The sequence below is a fragment of the Colletotrichum siamense genome, assembly GCF_013390195.1.
Source record: "Colletotrichum siamense strain Cg363 chromosome Unknown KSG_Cg363_contig02, whole genome shotgun sequence".
Classification (NCBI taxonomy): Eukaryota; Fungi; Ascomycota; class Sordariomycetes; order Glomerellales; family Glomerellaceae; genus Colletotrichum; species Colletotrichum siamense.
The window spans coordinates 3,837,106-3,855,272 of record NW_023501015.1 but is presented as its reverse complement, the minus strand read 5'-3'; the positions used below and the strand labels follow the sequence as shown (position 1 = coordinate 3,855,272).

At 55.0% G+C, this 18,167-nt stretch overlaps 5 protein-coding genes across 5 annotated transcripts; 1 reads left to right on the top strand and 4 right to left on the bottom strand.

Moving 5' to 3' along the window:
• Window positions 1–2,813: 2,813 nt before the first annotated feature.
• CGCS363_v002979 (uncharacterized protein) lies at window positions 2,814–5,198 on the bottom strand (the record flags this gene model as incomplete). Its single annotated transcript, XM_036634828.1, has 3 exons — window positions 2,814–3,985; window positions 4,036–4,806; window positions 4,850–5,198. The coding sequence occupies 3 exons, from the start codon at window positions 5,196–5,198 to the stop codon at window positions 2,814–2,816; spliced, it is 2,292 nt and encodes a 763-aa protein (XP_036499711.1).
• Window positions 5,199–5,709: 511 nt separating this feature from the next.
• CGCS363_v002978 (uncharacterized protein) lies at window positions 5,710–7,934 on the bottom strand (the record flags this gene model as incomplete). The annotated part of the gene is made up of 3 exons (XM_036634827.1): window positions 5,710–6,835; window positions 6,979–7,559; window positions 7,719–7,934. 3 exons carry the CDS (start codon window positions 7,932–7,934, stop codon window positions 5,710–5,712), a joined length of 1,923 nt encoding a protein of 640 aa, XP_036499710.1.
• A 1,342-nt stretch (window positions 7,935–9,276) lies between these two features.
• ustP-2 (Peptidase S41 family protein ustP) lies at window positions 9,277–12,152 on the top strand (the record flags this gene model as incomplete). The annotated part of the gene is made up of 6 exons (XM_036634826.1): window positions 9,277–9,427; window positions 9,481–9,870; window positions 9,933–10,969; window positions 11,028–11,156; window positions 11,218–11,809; window positions 11,872–12,152. 6 exons carry the CDS (start codon window positions 9,277–9,279, stop codon window positions 12,150–12,152), a joined length of 2,580 nt encoding a protein of 859 aa, XP_036499715.1.
• Window positions 12,153–12,537: 385 nt separating this feature from the next.
• On the bottom strand, window positions 12,538–13,670 carry CGCS363_v002976 (uncharacterized protein; the record flags this gene model as incomplete). The annotated part of the gene is made up of 2 exons (XM_036634825.1): window positions 12,538–13,433; window positions 13,523–13,670. 2 exons carry the CDS (start codon window positions 13,668–13,670, stop codon window positions 12,538–12,540), a joined length of 1,044 nt encoding a protein of 347 aa, XP_036499714.1.
• A 530-nt stretch (window positions 13,671–14,200) lies between these two features.
• Window positions 14,201–18,117, bottom strand: SEC31 (Protein transport protein SEC31; the record flags this gene model as incomplete). The annotated part of the gene is made up of 3 exons (XM_036634824.1): window positions 14,201–14,245; window positions 14,300–17,852; window positions 17,909–18,117. The coding sequence occupies 3 exons, from the start codon at window positions 18,115–18,117 to the stop codon at window positions 14,201–14,203; spliced, it is 3,807 nt and encodes a 1,268-aa protein (XP_036499713.1).
• Window positions 18,118–18,167: the final 50 nt, after the last annotated feature.

The window sequence follows — 18,167 nt, the reverse complement described above, 5'->3', positions numbered from 1 at the left end:
ATGAACATGGGCGTGTTTGTCTTTCTCCTCGTTGTAATCCTGTTGAGAACGCTAGTCGCCCATGCTTGCATTATCGAATTGCGGAACTTCTCCGACCATGTCTGAGATTCCGTTTCCAGTCCGCCCACAATTGTTCACGCACGACATAACTCTGATGAGATTCTGGATCAATTGAAGAAGACAGAGAGGTTGCTGACGAAGACGCCGGCTCACATTTACACGCCGCTGAGGGCAATCATATGTGAGAAAGAGACACGAAGTACCATGCTCATTCAATAGTATCAGGACACTCAGACTCATATTGACTTTTTACAACTCATTGTGGAGAAGCAGCGCATCTGGATTCATGTATGGGGGCTCATGCATGAGTAGTGAACTTGTTGGGTCTGAAGTTTATGTATGGCTTATTGAACTGAGCCTCACCTGAATCAGGACGTTTGACGTCTCCAAGTACATGCTCTTGTTAGAGTGAGCCTTTTCAGCACTACAAACCGTTGCAGAATTAGGCCGTTTTCGCATTCCTGCTCACTTTCGATCCGGCATGTACTGGCCGCACGGTTTTGGTGAGAGCCCATCTCATATGCGAACTATAAACTTACACGAAACGCTCATAAAATGCCGATGAGCAGCGTCGTGCTTCCTCCCAATTTTGAAGCTCCACCAGGGGTCTTTTTACAGCCGCTGGTAAACAGCGAAGCAACAACACTGTCGAGATCGAGGCAGTGAAAAGGATCCCACCGCTTGCTGTAGTCCGTGCAGCTCACATTTTGAACTTGTCTGGGGTTTAAGCCGCCTTGGACGCCAACGCAGGTACACCTCATGACAGCATCTGTATGGACGGCAGCAGAGAGAATGAATAAGGCCGCGGAGAGCTTCACAATTAATATTTGCGTCGTTTCTGATGAGAGGGCTAGCTCTAAATGAGTAGAAGGTAGGCTGTAGAGTTAAACGGTCGAATACTCACGTATAAATTTGAGATGCGTTCGTGATGGAAAGGGAGACTTGATATGAAGATTATGAGCTGCATCTCAGATATTGACTCTATTCAGTTTCTCTGCATAGAGACCAGTAGATCAGGCGTGAAGACGAGCGGAATAGCCGACTGAAGCGTTCAGCTTCGTTTGTATTGCGACGCTACGTCGATTTCCGAACAAAAGAATTCGAAGATTTCTCTTGAAGATCTCATGTTGAGTTGATACCTTCCAGTCACAGGCCCAAGATAACTATCCTTCCGGACCATATCTCACAATCCCCCTCCTCGTTCACCTGAATACCTGGATCTATCTTATCGTAAAATAGAAGGTCACTCGCTCTCGAAATGCCACTGCTCAAACGAACTCCAAATCCCTACTATGAAATGATCTTCTCCTGATACTGTCAAGGATAGGCTTGGCGGGGAGTGGCCACTACCGGCTCGGTGAACTCTTTATACTAAGCACGCGGCATGATAAGCAATATCTGAAGGAATTGGAGAACGGCGCCTGTGTCCGCCGAGCTCGTATCAGCTCAGATTGGGAATCTTGCCGCTTGACTCTTGATTCGCGTGGCTATGTGGGTCGGTGCGAGCGGAAATATTCAATATGATATTGTAGATGAGATGCTATATGATTGCACGGTATGAAGTTGTGAACAAAACGAGATGAGCAAAAGACTTACGAGTAACCCCGCAACCGGCCTTCTTTCTTCGTGACTAGACGGCGAAAACCTGCTTCTTTTTTTATCGCTGTGTCACTTTCATGTGCTGAGCCGCTTATAAATGCCCAGCAGTATACTCTCAGATGCTGGAATTACGATCTTGCCAGCCGTCGTAATGTAGCGGCGGACCGTCCCAAGGACTTGTTGACCTCAGTCAGTCTTGTCTTTCCAGTCGTAATGTTGAGGCTAACACCGGTAGCCACATGCCTTCATCACCAACAGGAACGGGAGTCTGGAATGATCTGGCCGCCATGGGGTTTAGTAGATTTCTTTGATTGTCATCGTCAAGGGCAAAGTTCATGACCCCTGAAGTCTCGCCGTGGATCCATGAGTATGAGGATCGGGTCCCGCCGTCAGATCGGTCGCCAGTGAAGATGGGGTCCGATGGGATCTATTTGGGGACTTATTACAACACCATAAGATCACGCAAAATTGATGCTTTTTGGCCAAGTCACAGGTACTCAGGATCTTATGAAAGTCGTGTTGTCAATTGTGATGGGCTTGTGTGTCGGCCCTACGTCGGGAGGCCTCCAGAAGCCGTCCTGGTCGAGTCGGTTTGCAACGATGAAGTCATGGTGCTTGGCTGTCGACATCTCTCTATTTTGTCCCTATTTTATCTAATTGATATCTATAGTCATTTCTCACAAAGCTCGTATTCATTTGTTCTCGATCAATTTCAACGCTTACATGCCTATTTCGACTTTGTATGGGGGCATCTGTGGGCAGCTGCCGTAGTGATCTGTGCGCCTGGGCCGCGCAGTCCTCTTCCAACCTCCAAGACTCTGCACCCTCCTGACTAGTTCTCCTTCATACATCAACACATTTGCTACTCTGCCTCGATGACACCAATTGCAACACCCTCGTTTGGTCGGTAGAGCTATGCACAACCGCATTTATACGCAAGATGCAGTGTTTTCTGCGATACGCACGCGTGTGACCGGGTGAACCCAACAGGTTGTACTGCTGGCGAACGAACATGCCCTTGGTGGCCCTCTCTCGAGCGACATTTCTAGAGGTAGCGTGGAAGAAGAGAACCACCGGTGTCTGGATTTGAGGAGTTGCATCGTATATCCCGTTCTCGACCATAAACGACGAGAGCAAATAGGAAGCCGCACGAATCATATCAGCAAGAAATCCTCCCCGGTCCTGGCGTCGAGATCGTCTCTCAACGCCTCGTTGTCTTGCCCGCAGGCCCGTCGGAAATGATTCCAATCCTCTTTGCAAATATCCCGGAACGAAACAGCACCAACTCTTGACAGATTATTGCCGTTTCTCTCTACCAATATACCGACTCCAAAATGCTGTTCATCCACGATATCTTCGTCCTCGAGATAGTCTTTGTTTCGCAGTTTATCCCCCAACCTATCGATAAAGTGCCTCGAAGCCGCCAGAAGAAGGAAATAGCAGGGAGTCTCGTTCTGTGAGGGCGCGACGTCAGGATGCGCTGCGAAAACCACTTGCTTTGCACCAGGTTCACCAATGGTGAACTCCCACTGCCCACCCTTCGGGACAGCTCGAACGTTGCCCCTGCAAATGTGTCCCCGAAGAGCGATTGCCTTGGACCGGAGGGCCGAGGCCTCGTCCAGGTTCGGCTTGTCACCCCTCGCCGGGCTCTCAGTCTTAGGGGCATGGCCATGGAAACGCTTCGCTTTGGAAACGGCAAGCTTAAGTTTAGCGTCCATGTTCTTGGTCTCCTCCCGCCAGATCCTCTTATGCTCGCCCTCGATCCGACCCCAGACAGTCTTCTCAAACTGGAACTCGAGATTACCGCCCTGGTGATTCACCACTTTGTAAAACCGCGGCGGGTCGTGGACTCTTGGGGGGATCTGGATCGTCCCTTGGAGACGAGTCCACGACCACGACGGGGCCTCATTCGACGCGTCCGGGTAAGATGACATCCCCGGATCCGTCACCCGCCACGCGAGCTGCTCCTCGATTCGCGTCGACCAGAGGCCGTACGCGTACTCCTCGCCCAGCGCGTCTCTGACGAGCTTTGCGACACCCCATATCGCGGGGTTTCTATCGCTCGACTTCGTGAGGTTGCAGGCGGTGTAGGTGCGAACCGCGCTCTCCCAGAATTTCTCGAGAGACCCCTCCGAGGTGTCCACCAGCGGGCGGACCGTGATAGCGGCGTCTTGGAGGCGTTGGCGCCAGTACCGGTCCACACCTGCCCTGGTGTCGAGGGAGGCGGGGAGCCCGTCTGGCAGGATCTCGCAGGCGGACTTGGTGGCGCAGTCCCAGAATATTTGCCGGTGGCCGAACTGGATGAGACGGGGTGAGAGCATTCGCTCTTATTCTCTGGTTGTCAGATAAGTTTTATGCTTTGGAAGGAAGACATACCCTGGAAGACCCATCCGCGAGTGTAGAGATGGCATCCCAGCAGGTCCTGGTCCCAGAGGTCCGAAGGAAGGATCCTCCAGCTTTTACCGCCAAACCTCGGAGACGCGCCTTTCGGGACATAGCGCGTGGGGGTAACAGCAGGCGCTGGCCGTCGCCTTTGGGATAGGCCAACCATCTCATCTTCTGACGGAGCAGCTGGTTGCCGTCGCTGCCGAAAAAGACCACCGGTGTGGTCTTCCGACACGGCGGCTGCAAGGTTACAAAAGGAGTTGCGGTACACCTTGTGCATGAGCTTCGACTCCACATTCCAGTCCTCTGTGCTATCTTGAACGATGCAGACCGAGTCGATCCAGATATACCGCTGTTTCAACAGCCACGTAATCTTTAGCGCCTGCGCGAAGTTGACATTGCTGCAGATGTCCTTCCCGTGAGGTAACGTCTCCCATGGGATGCCCGTCGTGGTGAACTCTTCCAAGTCGTTCTCGGTGAGCTGCACGAACTTGCCCTTTCCCCAGCAGTGGCTCAGCGTCATATATGGCCCCTTGACGCCCATTTCCTTGGTATCGACAAGCTTAACGTGTTTTGGCGGCCAGGTATTCTCCGTGCCGACGTCGAGGACGCGCGTCGGGATGAAGTCAAGGCTGCCGTGACGGCGTTTGCAGTTGTGGTGGTCGTTATCGCATCTACTCACCCACTCAGCCATTTGCGTCACCGATTCTTCGGAGTCTGTTCCCGCGCCCAGGCTGTTCTCGTTGGGGATGAAGCCCAGATCTGTGAGGTGCGTTCAGTTTTTGGGTATAGGGGCTTCACCAACAAGGTCGCGACATGCCTTCTTCTGGGAACAGATCGAAGCGAAGCTCCGGGAGGTCCTCGCTTTTGGCCTTTCCCTTTTCCCGGCCCGGGACCGGACGGAATGTGATTGAAAAAAAGCTGCTTGTGTCCCTCATCCGAGCAGCCTTGCGCGTATTCCATCTATACAGCGCCGGCGTCCCATTCGCGTTATCGAACCACGACTTCAAGTCTTGCGTAGCGTTGGCCAGTCTCTCGCAGAAGACGCATCCTGATTCTGCCGCGTCCCTGAAGTTGTCAAAGTCGGAGTGGTGATAACCCCAGAGTTTCTCCGACTCCAGGACGTTCCGTTGGCAGAAGTCGCAGATTCCCATGACGGGCCGCTATCAATTCCTGTTAGGACTGCGCCGACGTATGTGGTGAAGTTGCTGATTGGTGAGGAGACTAGTCCGAGACGCAGTCTGTTGTCTGCGAAGATGTCAGCATAGCCAACCCAAACCCTGGCCAAGCGGGGGCTGGGAACGTTTTAAAATAACGGGCTAGGATATGTGTGCGTCTGCGGGCTGACCACAGCCGCAATCAAGCTGCCTAAAAAGATCGACCGCTTCCTCTAGAGACCTCCACCGTCACATGATGTTCTGACTGAACCATGTGTGGCTACATGTGGAAAACGCAGAAAACTGAGACTTCGAGTTTTATATGAAGGTCATCAATTATGGAAAAGACTGATTTCATACATAATGTAAGTATCGACACTTACGTGAATTTTGTGCTCTTGATATTGACGTGATTAAGCAGACAAACCTTTTGAAGAAGGAACAACGACAAGAATTATTTAGTATTCTGATATCTCTGGTGATTACATACACACTCGTCATTCTCATTTCAGACGAATGCCTGAGTAGATGCTCTCGAGAGCTTCTTCTTCTTGGGGGCCGTCACATTCGCCGCGTCTGCCACTGCATCTGTAGGCATAATAACAGGCCCGGCGGAATCAAATCTGAACGCATCAGATATGACAGGAAGTTTGAACTCGGCACCACGTAGCCTCCTGAACTCCTGCCTCTTCAAAGCAGAAGACCTGGACCCTCCGTCACTCTTTTGCGGGATGAACGGCTTCATGTTCTGGTCAGACATTTGGTCTTCTCGTCCACTCTTTGCGAGTTGGAAGGTCCCGCGGCGTTTCATCCCTTCGAGGCCGAACTCTACCAAGTTACATTTCTCGGCCACGTTGCCCTGCTCATCGACTCTGACACTATCAAAGTCGAGCTGCGCGTGTGCCCACCTCAGATCCTCGTGGTAGTGCCGCGCGTACTCGTGGAAAGCTTCGGAGTAGGCCCTGAGTGGCCGGTTGCCTAGGGGCACCATAACCACGAAACCACAGGCCGCATGAAGCATCTCTTCGAGACTGCGGTGCGGCACGTGAGTCGGCGCCGGATCCGGCCCCGCCTTCCTCTTCACGCCGGACACGACCGGCGCTGACTGTGTTCTGAGGGGTTGCTGCCTCGTCAGCGTCTTCGTCGGGTTGCGAAGGAGCCTGTCGAGGGCCTCATACGGTATGCCCAGGCCGTAGTTGTAGTGCGTCACCGCCGCGATCACCTTGAATCCCAGGTCTCGCCTCTCCGGCGGCTGCTCCTCGACGCGCCTCATCCCGGCGCGGAAGAAGCCCACGATGTTGACCGGCAGGACGTCTGCCAACGGCGAGAACACGCTCTCCGCCGACTGCGCCTGGTGTTCATTGTCAAGGCGGAGACGCGCAAGGCTGACATTGCCTTCGGCCTGTTTCACGAGTTTGCCTTGTAGTTCCGTGAGAGCCTTGCCGTTTTCCGTGGCCGCAAGCTGGCGGCCCAGCCGGGAATGCGGAGGGAGCTTGTCTGGGGTTGAGCTGCCCAGACCTAGGTCTCCGTGTTCGGTCTCGAGATCGTGGTTGATGAACTGCTCGACCCGGCCGTTGTCGTTGAGGTTCAAATCAATGTGGCCATAGGGCTGGACGAAGTTGTCGGAATCGCCGCTTCACAACAGCAGCCAGCGTTAGCTTTGCTTCAGCGGTAATGTGAAGGAACAGATGTGCGTGTATCACGATCCGGATTATCCAAAAATCCAAAGACACAGTTCAAGGACGAAAGGATCAGGTTGACGCTGCAACTTACATACCATTTCTCACAAGCCTCTTCATTGTAGACGCAATCTTCGCAGAGAGTATATGTATTCTCGTGCTGCACCCCCTTCCCGTCACAGCTCTCGCAACCCCAGAAGAGTTTCAAACTCTCCTTCTGGCAAAAGTCGCAAGTTGCTGATATCGGGAACTCCTCGAGGCATGAGATACGCGAGGTGAGGAAGATCCTGAGCCCCCTGGTCGCCAGGTGGGACAGCTCGTCCTCGAGGAAGAGGTCAACGGCGGGGTAGCATCTGTCGAAGTCGTCGATAATGAGGAACTTGTTCTCGAGCATGTCGAGGCGCAGGTAGAGCGCCTCCCGCACCAGCCTAATGCGGTGCCGGTCGCGGTGGCCGTGTTTCCAGGCCTCCAAGTACAGCTGATACTTCGCATTCGCCATGTCGCCGTCGACGTCGGCGTACTTGGCGGACAGCTGGAGGAACACACTGGTGAGGACATCCTCGACGAAGGCGGTGCCGCTCGATGTCACGTCTGCCCCGATGAAGATGGAGGCCACGGCTTCCGTGTCCTCGTTATAACTATCCTCCAACCTCTTCGTTACGACGGCCGACAAATTCGTCTGAGAGACAATGCAAATGGTCAGCGGGCAGATCTTAAAATTGGCGACATCTGGCCTACAAGTCATAAAGCCAGTCACGAGGTGATAGAAAGATCCGTGTCGCCCATGCGTAATGCGAAACTTCAACTACAACACCCATACCCGTCCCAACGTGCTCACCTTGCCCGAGCCTGGTCCTCCTACGCAACGCAGCATCCACTGATACTCTGGGTTCTGCCAGCTCCCGAAGACATCGCTCTCAAGTAACCCGTTCCACAGCGGTTTCCATGTATCCGGCCCGAGCTCTGGACGTTCGCTCAACGCAGGATGCAGAACTTTGCGCTTACTGAACGGATTCCGCCTCGTAGGAGGTTTCTCTTCGCCCAGATTGTCCATTCCTGTGTAAATGTTCTGCGAACGATAATTCCCGGCTTTTTTAAAGGTTGAGAGTCTGCTTTTGTTCCGTACCTTAGTTGGGTATACGTATTCGAATCAGCAGGGCTTCTCGAATGTTGCAAGTTGGATTAAACTCTTGCTTAGGAATGAGGGCGAAAGCCACCAGAATCAAGAAACGCCCGGGTACAACTACCGACGAATCGCACTCTTTCTCCATGACGGTAGGCACGCGGTTGCTGACTGCGGAGCATTCCGTAAGGCTACGGGTTGTGGAGGTACGAATATCCCTGGTACGGATAGTTGTTGCCTATCGGGAGGGTGGTCACATTTCAATCCTTCATGCATGCACATACCAGGGGCTGCGCATCTCGTAAACACCAAATCCGTTAGTCTCACGAATCCTATTGCTCGCGAGAGGCTCGATGCCTTCAACCCCTGCATGTCTCATTCTTGGCTCTCTCCCGCACCTCATTCTTTTCGACTTCATGTTCAAATGTCCTGCAGCATTGTGGAGAAAACACCAGGCAACCAGATCGGTGCTGGTAGCGCGGTATTTTTGAGTTATTTTGCAGGCTAACCGAGCCTACGAAAAATCGGCTCGGCTAGAATGGCGGGAGGGTAAGACTTTAGCTGGGCTGTTTTGGCATTTTGATCCAGAATTTTCGAGGCTTCGTGCAGTCGCCTCAGCCGCAGATCTTCCCAGCGCTGCCAAGAAGTCCGTCGAAGCCAGAATCTTACTCCTTTAGCGGCCTCAAACCATGAATTTTTCAGCACTTCATAGAAGTTGGAGGCACGGGATGCTCAACCTATCACATGGTCTGCGGCAATCGCGGGGAGACAGAGCCGTTTCATGCCACTGGCGCTACCATGTTGGCGATATCTTCAAACTCCAAACATATATGTCTGGTTGGATGGGTTGGCAAGCTGGTTGGCAGACCTTCTCCAAGAGCAACCCGGGGTGTTCACGTGGTCAGCTAAGCTTTCTTGTGGTGATGCAATGAGATGCAGCCACAAACAGGGTTGTGAGATTAACGGCCTAGACACCATGGCCCAGCCCGCCTCTTAAGTCGAATCGGTATCAAAGCTGGTGCCTGGTCGCAAAATCGACACCCTGATCATGACAACACAGCCAGGGTGGGCTCGACAGGGGCTAACGGGCCTGGAAAGGCACATCAGCCGCAGCGTCAGCATGATCCATGGCTTGCTTGTCTTCTGATGAGGAAGAGACAGCGTGCCAGACGCTGGTGAAAAAGCTGCCACTCCCTCCACGTCGTAGGAGAGGCTCTTGAATGATGCTCTCTTGCCAAGGTCCATACTCAACGCGCTCCATTCAACGCCCACGATGTTGCTGGGACACTTCACCGTGCTGCTGAGCCTTTGCTGCGGTCTTGCCATTGCACGTCCGTCGGCTCGACCGAGAGAACTTCCACGCCGCCAAGATGGGCCTGAGCAGACGCCCATGTGCGGACGCATCATCGATGCCGTCAACAAAGGTGAGACGAGTAGAGAGCTGCAGCGTAGGCATGGACTGTGCTGATTGAGATAGGACAACGCTACTTCTACGCCGCCGATGCGTACGAGTGCCTGACCAGTGTCCCGTTCCACGAGGCAATGGCTCTTCGCTTTATCGACTACTACAACACCACGATGCAGTTCCAGAGCACCCTAGCGTACCTCAAAGATCCGCCGGAAGGCTATCAACAGCCTGCGTTTGACCTTATGCAAGGGTTGGAAGATCTGAAGAAGAATGTTACGGCGGGCGTCTTTAAGAACCAGTACGATTTCGAGGCCACCTTACAGTACCTCGTCTACTCGGTCCATGATGCCCACGTCGATCTGTTCGCGGGCGTGCTTTCCGCCTTCTCCTTCGCCAGCCCGTGGCCTCTCGTCACGGCATCCATCGATGGGAAGGAGATCCCAAAGGTCTACTTTGCAAGTACGGACAATCAATTCCAGCCTGCTATGACAAGCTTCTCACGGCTAACCTTGATAAAACAGGCGATGTTATCAATCGCAGGAATAACATCACCAAAGGCATTGAACCCTACATCTCCGCTGTGTCCCACATCAACGGCCGACCAGCAGTGGATTTTCTGACCGAATTTGCGGCTCTACAATCCGTGGGCATGCTTGAACCCAATGCCGATTGGAACGAACTCATGGACAGCCCGGTCCAGGACATCCATGGGGTCTACAGCATCTTCGCCGGTGAAAGCACCTTTTACCCCGGCAAGACTTTGAACTTCACGTGTGAAGATCAGACAGTTTGGGAGACTTCCTGGACCGCCATCTATAATAACCCCGAGTTCACCGGTCCCCTCACGACAGGGGGCGACTTTTACAACTTCTTCGTCCTCGGATTACTGCCTGCATCCTACGAGGAGGTCCCACTCCCAGTAGTGTTTGGAGGACAGCCCTCTGGAAATGAGTCTGTGGAAGAAGTATCAGATGTCGCCAACGGGACCGGAGAGACCGGGACGACCGATAACTGGAACCAGGCAAGTTATGGGGCCTTCCCGAAAGACCCAGACATCGTCCAATTCGACCTGGGTCTCTACGGTGGCGGCATTATCACTGGGTACTTTTACGATGATATATCGACCGGAGTGATCAGCATCCCCCATTTCGAACAGTACGACTGGGACTTTGGCAATTTCAGCCAGTCGCTTGCGGACTTCATGGACGGTGCTAAGGCAAGGGGACTCGCTCACATCATTGTCGATGTGCAGAAGAACTATGGCGGCTCTACCGGCATCGCATTGCTACTCTTCCGGGAACTCTTCCCAGGAGTCGACCCGTTCACGGGAAGTCAGCGACGTAGCCACGAGCTGGGCAACGTTCTGGGCTCGTCCACGACAAGCATCTACGAGCGGTGGACGGTTGGTAACGAGACGCAGAGGGATAATGCCATGGCCCTCATGGCGGATGAGTGGGTAATCACAACAAAAGTCAATGCCGAGACGGGGGTCAACTTCACCTCTTGGGAGGAGTATCAAGGTCCCAGACAGGAGAAGGATGAGAACTTCTCTCTCGTTGTAAGTCGTCAACTGGCGTGGCGCTTCGCACGTGGACTGCACTAACCGTTCATCACAGGAAGAATATGACCTCAAGAACCCGAATTTCCACGCCGCCGCATTCGACGGATGGATTCTGAATCGCTACTTGGATGAGGACGATGCGGAAAGGAAAGAAGCTGTGTGGGCCCCTGAAGACGTGGTTATCGTAAGTTCGAATACGTCAAAGCCTTACTCATAAATCTTTTATCTCACTCCCATCCTCTTAGCTCACCGACGGAACCTGCTCCTCCGCCTGTGCCATCTTCGTCGAACTCGCAACAACCCAGGGCGGCGCCCGGACTGTCGTCGTGGGCGGCGCGCCTAAGCCAGGCCCGATGCAAGCGGCCAGCGGAACTCGCGGCATGCGCATGTACTACAGCGACGACCTAGACATCGACATCTCGTGGGCTAGAAATCTGAACGAGACGGCAAATGCCCGTCTGCCCGCCAGCAGAAACGAGACAGGTATCTACATCAACTACGTCGGCTTCAACCTCCGCGACCATCTGCGCGAGGACGATGTCTCCACCCCTCTTCAGTTCCGCTACGCTGCGGCCGACTGCAGGTTGTACTTCACTCTCGATAACGTGTACAACATGTCGGCTCTGTGGCACGACGTCGCGCGCGCCGCCTTCGAGGACCTCAGCCTCTGCGTGGAGGGCTCGACGGGGTATACGTCCAGGACCGCCAACGGCGCGCCCAAGGCCCCTCCCAGCCGGTCTGCCGTCCGCGTACCCTCGCCGGAGTCGGCGACAGCCTTCACCACCGACTATGATCCTATTTCCTACGACGGCCTACCGGCTGGCCAGCCTAGGACAGGTAACAATGTGGAGTTGAAGGTCTGCGATCCGAACGTCCAAGGCCAATGCCCGGGCGGGCAGTGCAAGACGTTCCCTACGAGCTGCAGCGACGGACGAGTCCGGGTCAGCGTCTGTACCAACAGCTGTGCACCGTTCTCGGTGTGTTCGGACAACTTAAAATGCGATATGAGCAGCAGCCGGCCGACCACGGAGTCAAAACAGCAATTGGATCCGTCTGGCGATTTTGCAACTGCGCCACAAACGTTCGGGTTCTGCCCGCGTACCGACGTACAGTTATGCGGGACGAAGAACCCCGACTCAGCGGCTCAAGATACAACAACGACAAAGTCCACGGGAACTAAACGAGGCAAATTCACTCCGAAGGTAAAGGGAGGCAGTGTATGACGTGCTTGATCTCTGATTCTTCAAATGAGACTCGAAAGCTTCTTCAGCTGTCGTTCAGAAACCGACTGCCGATCCAATGATAATAGTACGGTCGTTACAGACTCACGCATAATACATTGATCTTTTCGCTTGGTGCCTCTACTTTGCTCTCCCCGATCGTGAGGCTTTGCTGCCCGGTACATTGTTGTTGGAAGATTGATAATGTGAGCAAGTTAATCACTACATTTAGACATCACGCGCCTGTAGGTTGGTGTGACCTTCTGTAACTCAAACTGCGGGCTTCAGATGTAGTATTGACCATGCTAAGCTATGGATGTTAATACCCCTCCATGGATGTCATCCTCAACCACGGAACCAAGAGCAGATTCCGAGCACAAAAATACAGACAAGGATATCGCTCCGGACCGTGACAAAAATCTGACCATACCGCAGCAACGTCTCAGCGTACGTCTTGATATTACCCGGCAAGAACGAGACAATGGTCCAGGCAATCCCACTAGGCGGCGCGCGACCCCTGTCGATGAAGAATCTCGTAGTCAGAAGAATAGCCTCGGCCGTAGCAAACATCCAAAAGAACACTTCCCGGCCCTTTTCCATACTATTCACATCCGTGACCGCCTCGTCGCTGCCGACGGGGTAGCTGTACGCCAGCGCGGTACGCTCGCGCTCGGCCTTGGCGCCGGTAAAAGTCGTGGAGAGAGCAATGTAGAGACCGAGAGAGATGGCGAAGACGGCGTGCAGGATGCGCCAGAGGTACGCGGAGCTGGCGTCCGCTTGCTGCTGAGGGGTCTGCATGCCGGGCATGCCAGGCATACCAGGGAATCCGGGCGGGAAACCCTGAGCTCCTGCACCACCCGGGAAACCTGGGATTCCACCAGCGCCGCCTGCGCCTGCCATCATCTGTGATAGCATCTTCATCAAGGGGTCGTCCTCGGCGCCGGGCATGCCACCAGCGGCCGCGAAGGGGTTCATGGGCGGGGGGCCTCCAGCTCCGGGGCCGGGACGGTCGAAGCCAAGCATCATCTGTCGCAGCTGATCTTCGCTCATCGAGTTGGGGTCGATAGGAGGTCCTGAAGGACGCGGGGTGGTGGCAGGCTGGTAGAAGTGTTGCGAGATGTCGATTTCCTCGGGGTCGGCGTGATCGGCGGTCGCTGGCTTAGGCAGAGAGGGAGCTGGCGAGGCGGAGGGAGCGGGAGAATCTGCCGTCGAGGAGGCATCTGGGGATGGGACGGGATCATCTGCTTTCAATCTCAGTACGAAATCACAGGAAAAGAGGGAACGGCAGGGAGCTCTGCAAGCTACTGCTTCAAACAGGGTCGAATCGTACCTCGCTGGAAGCCTCCACCGAGACCGGTGATCTTATTCAATCTGGCTGTGCCGCCAGCACGAATCTTAGCTTCGCGCTTTGCCTTACGGAGGCGTGCTTGTTCTGCCGCGCGTGCTGCAGCCGCATCTTCAGGCGTCGTGTCCGCCATTTTGCTGTCGTTTGGAGTGTTTGGACGTGGGAAGGAAGGGTGAGGGTGTGACGTGTGACGTGGATGGATAATTTGGTGGTGGCACAATGACCTGCGCTTATCTTATCGGAGACAGGGCCAACATTTCACCAGCAACCCCTTTGAACGACGACGATTGGACATAATAGAGTATATGAACCCATATGAAAAGCAATCGCTCTAGAACAGGAAGGAAGAAAATTGATTATCTCATGTTTAGATCACCGTGCTCTGGAAACTACATGTTCTACAGTCCTACTATCATCGTCACAGCTGCTATCTTTGTAGTCGTCTTCGTTGTCTCCGTCGTCTTTACTGTCGTCTTTACTGTTGCCAATTTAATCCTTTGCGGGTTTAGTACGAAATGACATAAGAACGTCGAGGATCTCGTCATATTCAGGCATTTCAACACAATTTCTTCATTCGTTTTAATTCTAATGTATACGTAAAAGTTGCAACTGGCTATCATCAACTACCCATTCCTGACGCCACCAGCACTTCAATCAAGGCATTTATGGAGTGGCCTTGCTCATGCTGATCAATCGCTTGACACCCACCTGACGTTCCTGTTAGCTTTTTGATCTCATCAACATCTTCCGAGGTGTACTTACCATCCAGTTGCCGCATTCGTCAGTCTTCTCCTTCTGAATCTCAACTTGAATCTTGTGGGCCACCTCGTAGTTCTTCTCGTTGAGAGCCTCGGCCAGAGCCGCAAGCTGATCGATAGTGTCGGGCTTGACGAGCTCCTCGTTGTTAAGGTGGTCGAACAGAAGGTTGAGACGCTTCTGGGTATCCTTGACCTGGGCGGCAAATGATGCAGGCGCCCGCGATGTCACACGCTGCATGTCTGAGTTCATGATGTCTACGAGACGCTGGGCATGGTCCGGGATGTGAGACCTATCACCAGCGGGATGCCTCGGCTTCGGCGGGGGAGCTGCTGCCTTCGGGGGAGGAGGAGTGGCGATGGCAGCAGGGGGAGGTCCGCCAGCAGCGGGAGGAGGTCCCGTAGGAGGCCTGGATGCGGCGGGCGGAGGAGCAGTAGCACCAGCTGGAGGAGCCCCGTAAGGCGACGGCGCATATTGGTTCTGAGGTGTGCCCGCCTGGGGCGGCGGAGCGTACGGGTTTCTAGGAGGCGGCTGGCTACCCGGGGGTGGTGCTGATCCCATGGGTGGTTGACTGATCTGAGGCTGTGCCGACGCCGCGGGGGCGTAGCGGTTAGATGGAGGGGCGCCAGACGGGGGCGGGTTGTACGGGGACGGGCCACGAGCAGCAGGCGGCGGCATCATGGAAGGCGGTGCGCCAGCCTGGGGCGGGGGAGGTGCGTATGCATTCGACGCCGCTGATGTCGGCCTAGGCGGTGCCTGGAATGCCTGAGGAGGGCCGGCAAGAGGAGACGTAACGCGAGGAGGGGCGGGTCCCTTAGGAGGAGGTGGTGGAGGAGTTGAGCCGGTGCGGCCGTAGGGGCTCTGAGGAGGAGCGCTGCCATGGGTCGCCTGGCCCGGGAAAGGGGCCGTGATGGGTGCCACGCTGGGCGTGGTCTTACGGGTAGGCACCTTGGTGACTAGAGGCACATCGTTCCAGCTCTCCTTAGGGCGGAAACTGGATGTGGGCGTTGAGTTTCGTGGAGGCGGGGGCACGGAGCCGAAGTTGCTAGGAGGTGGTCCGTAACCAGTAGGCGGCGCTCCGTATTGCTGAGCGGCCGGGGGCTGGTAACCTTGTCCCGGCGCGTACGGTGATTGAGTGGGAGCCGGGTTGTAACCTGCGCCAGGCGCCGGGTTGTAGTTGATGGACGGGGTAGGGGCATACGGGTTTGACGCCGCAGCCGATACAGAAGAACCAACCATGGGGGGTCCAGGGGGAGCATAAGCGTTCGACGCTGCAGCAGGCACAGAAGAACCAGCGTAGGTAGGTCCAGCCGGAGCAACAGGCTGATAGGCCGGGGTGGCTCTCGCGTTGTTCACTGCGGGAGTCTGTCCCAGACGACGGCCAGCAGCCGCAGCGGCCTTGGGGGCGGCTTGGGTAGCAGCACCCTTCTGAGTCGCAAGTCTCAGGCGGTTTCTGGAGATCTCTGCCGCGGGGTAGTTATCGGGCAGCAGGTCCAGGTACTTCTGCGCGACAGCAAGTTGGCCGTGAGCGGCGATGATATCGGCATACTCCGTGTACTTCTCGTACAGGGCAGACAGCTTCCAGTCCGCGCTTTGACTCTTTTCCGTATCCTGGAACTTGGTGACTTGGCGGAAGATGGTGACCTTCTCAATGAAGTGCTGGAGAGACCGAGCATGGACAGAGAAGGTTGAATCATCACTAGGCTCCTTGACACCAGCTTGCTCAGCCTCCTCGAGCTCGTTGATCCAGATAGAGACGACCTTCTCGAGCTTGGAACCGACGAGGTAGCAGAACGAGGCATCCTTGCGAGAACCGCTTTCAAGAATGCGGTCTCCCAGAGCGTCGCAAAGATCAGGGAACTCCTTGGGGTCGGAGAAAGTGCACAGAATAGCCATCGTCTCCTTCCAGTTCTCAAGGTCCGCGTTGTACACGACATCCCACAAGTTCTTGGCGATGACAGACCCCAACAGACGGACGTAGCTGGGGACGCCATCCTTGCTGGCCAAGTAAGCAGATTGCACCTTGTCCACCAACGGCTGGCCGCCGCAGTTAGCGATCAAAAATGCATCAGCCCAGCGCTGCTCCTTCAGAGAGATTTCGGTAGCCTTGGCGAAGTTGCCGAGCATCAGAGCCTTAGTGATGGACTTCTCAACCGCAGTATCGGTGTCAGCGAGGAGGTGGAAGGGGCTATCGGTCTTAGCTCCCTTGTTGGCCGACAAGTTGGACAGGAAGTCCTCGCCGTCGCCCTCGCCATCGCCCCACATGTTGTCGTCGTCCTTCGCCTCTTTCTTCTCCTCAGCGACTTCTTCGGACTTCTCCTCTTCATCCTTGGAAACTCCGTTGGTGATCTCCTCCTCGGTGAAACCAAGATATTCGATGATGCGCTTTCGGGGGTTCTCGGCAGTAAGAGTCTCCATGACAAGCCAATCGGCCTTTTCCTCCTCGCTTTTGGCATCTTCCTTCCGAGACTCGCAAAGGCTGACAATGTCTCCAGACTGGAGGGCCTCCTCGAACTTCTCAGTTGCAGTACCCACAGCAGTGTCGACAGCAAACTGCGAAATGGAGATCTTGGAGGTTCGCTGGGCAGCGTTTTGCTTGAAAATGATGAGCTTGCCGCCAAAGCCAAAGTTGGCACCAATCGGGCGCTCGAACCACTTGGGCGCCTTGCTCAAGGAGAAGGAAGCCTCCTGGGGCTGAGTCTGCGCGCTTGTGAAAAAGTCCTCGCCGTCCAGGTTGTTTTGTGTCGCAGCCTGGGTGGTTGAGGGGTTGGTGTTCTGGAGGGTCTGAATGGCGATCTTGCCATCGAAGCCTGCAGTAGCAGACAGGTTGGGGTTCGAGGGGTTGAAGCGGGTGAGGAAGGTCCAGTTTGTAACCTCGGGGAACTCTCCATATCGGTCACCGGTCTGGGGGTTCCAGACCAAGGTCCTGTTGTCTTTGCCACAAGAAATCAGCAGATCGCTGTCCTGCTGGCACCAAGACAGAGACAGAACGCCCTGCTCGTGTCCCTGAAGCGTACGCTCTGGCGCATTGGAGTTTCTGAGGTCCCACAGGAAGATGAGGGGGGCAGTGTCATCATATGTGGAGGTCAGAAGCTTGGTCGAGTTGTTGGGGTCCCAAGCGATCGCGCTGACGGGTTTCCTGTTGTTGTTGAGCGTCAGGGAGGCCTTCTTCGTCTTCAAGTCCCAGACGGTGACAAATCCACCAGATCCTCCAGTAGCCAGAATATGCGCAACCTTGCGGTTCCATGCTACGCACTCCAGGTCGTCTGAGCGAGCGGCGGCGGTGCCGAGTCTGAAGGGGTTGGAAACATCGTTGACGTCCCAGATGAAGAGCTCTCCCTTTGCGCCGGCGGTTGCGAGAATCTGAGGTCGATGGGGGTTAAACTGGAGTGACTTGATTGCGCCGGAGTGCTTCGTCGTTCGGGACATGTGGGCATCGTCGTCGCCATCGATGAGCTTCTCGGCATCCCACAGGTCGAGGGAGCCATTCTCCAGAGCCCCGGCGATAATACCCCGCGGGTGGTCGGAGTCGGGCGGGCCCCAGGCGATATCGTAGAATCTAGGGATGCCCCGTGAGTGACGAACTTGGTTAGGTTGAACGTCGGCGATGCCTACCTTGAGTCGGTGTTAATGCTGGCTACGGGCTGCAGCTCAAGGCCCTGCTCTTGGTTGTCGAGGTTGAGGTCCCACAGCTCGAGCTTGGTCTCATCAGAGAAATCGGCATCGACAGCTCCTGCTCTGGTACCAGTGATCAAGAGAGGCTTGGATGGGTCGGGGGACCAGGCGAAGGCCGCGGTCCTCGGGATCTCGCGAAGGCGAACCATGGTTGCGAGAATCACTCAGTCCCCAGGACTGCACTCGGAGGGAGGGGAGG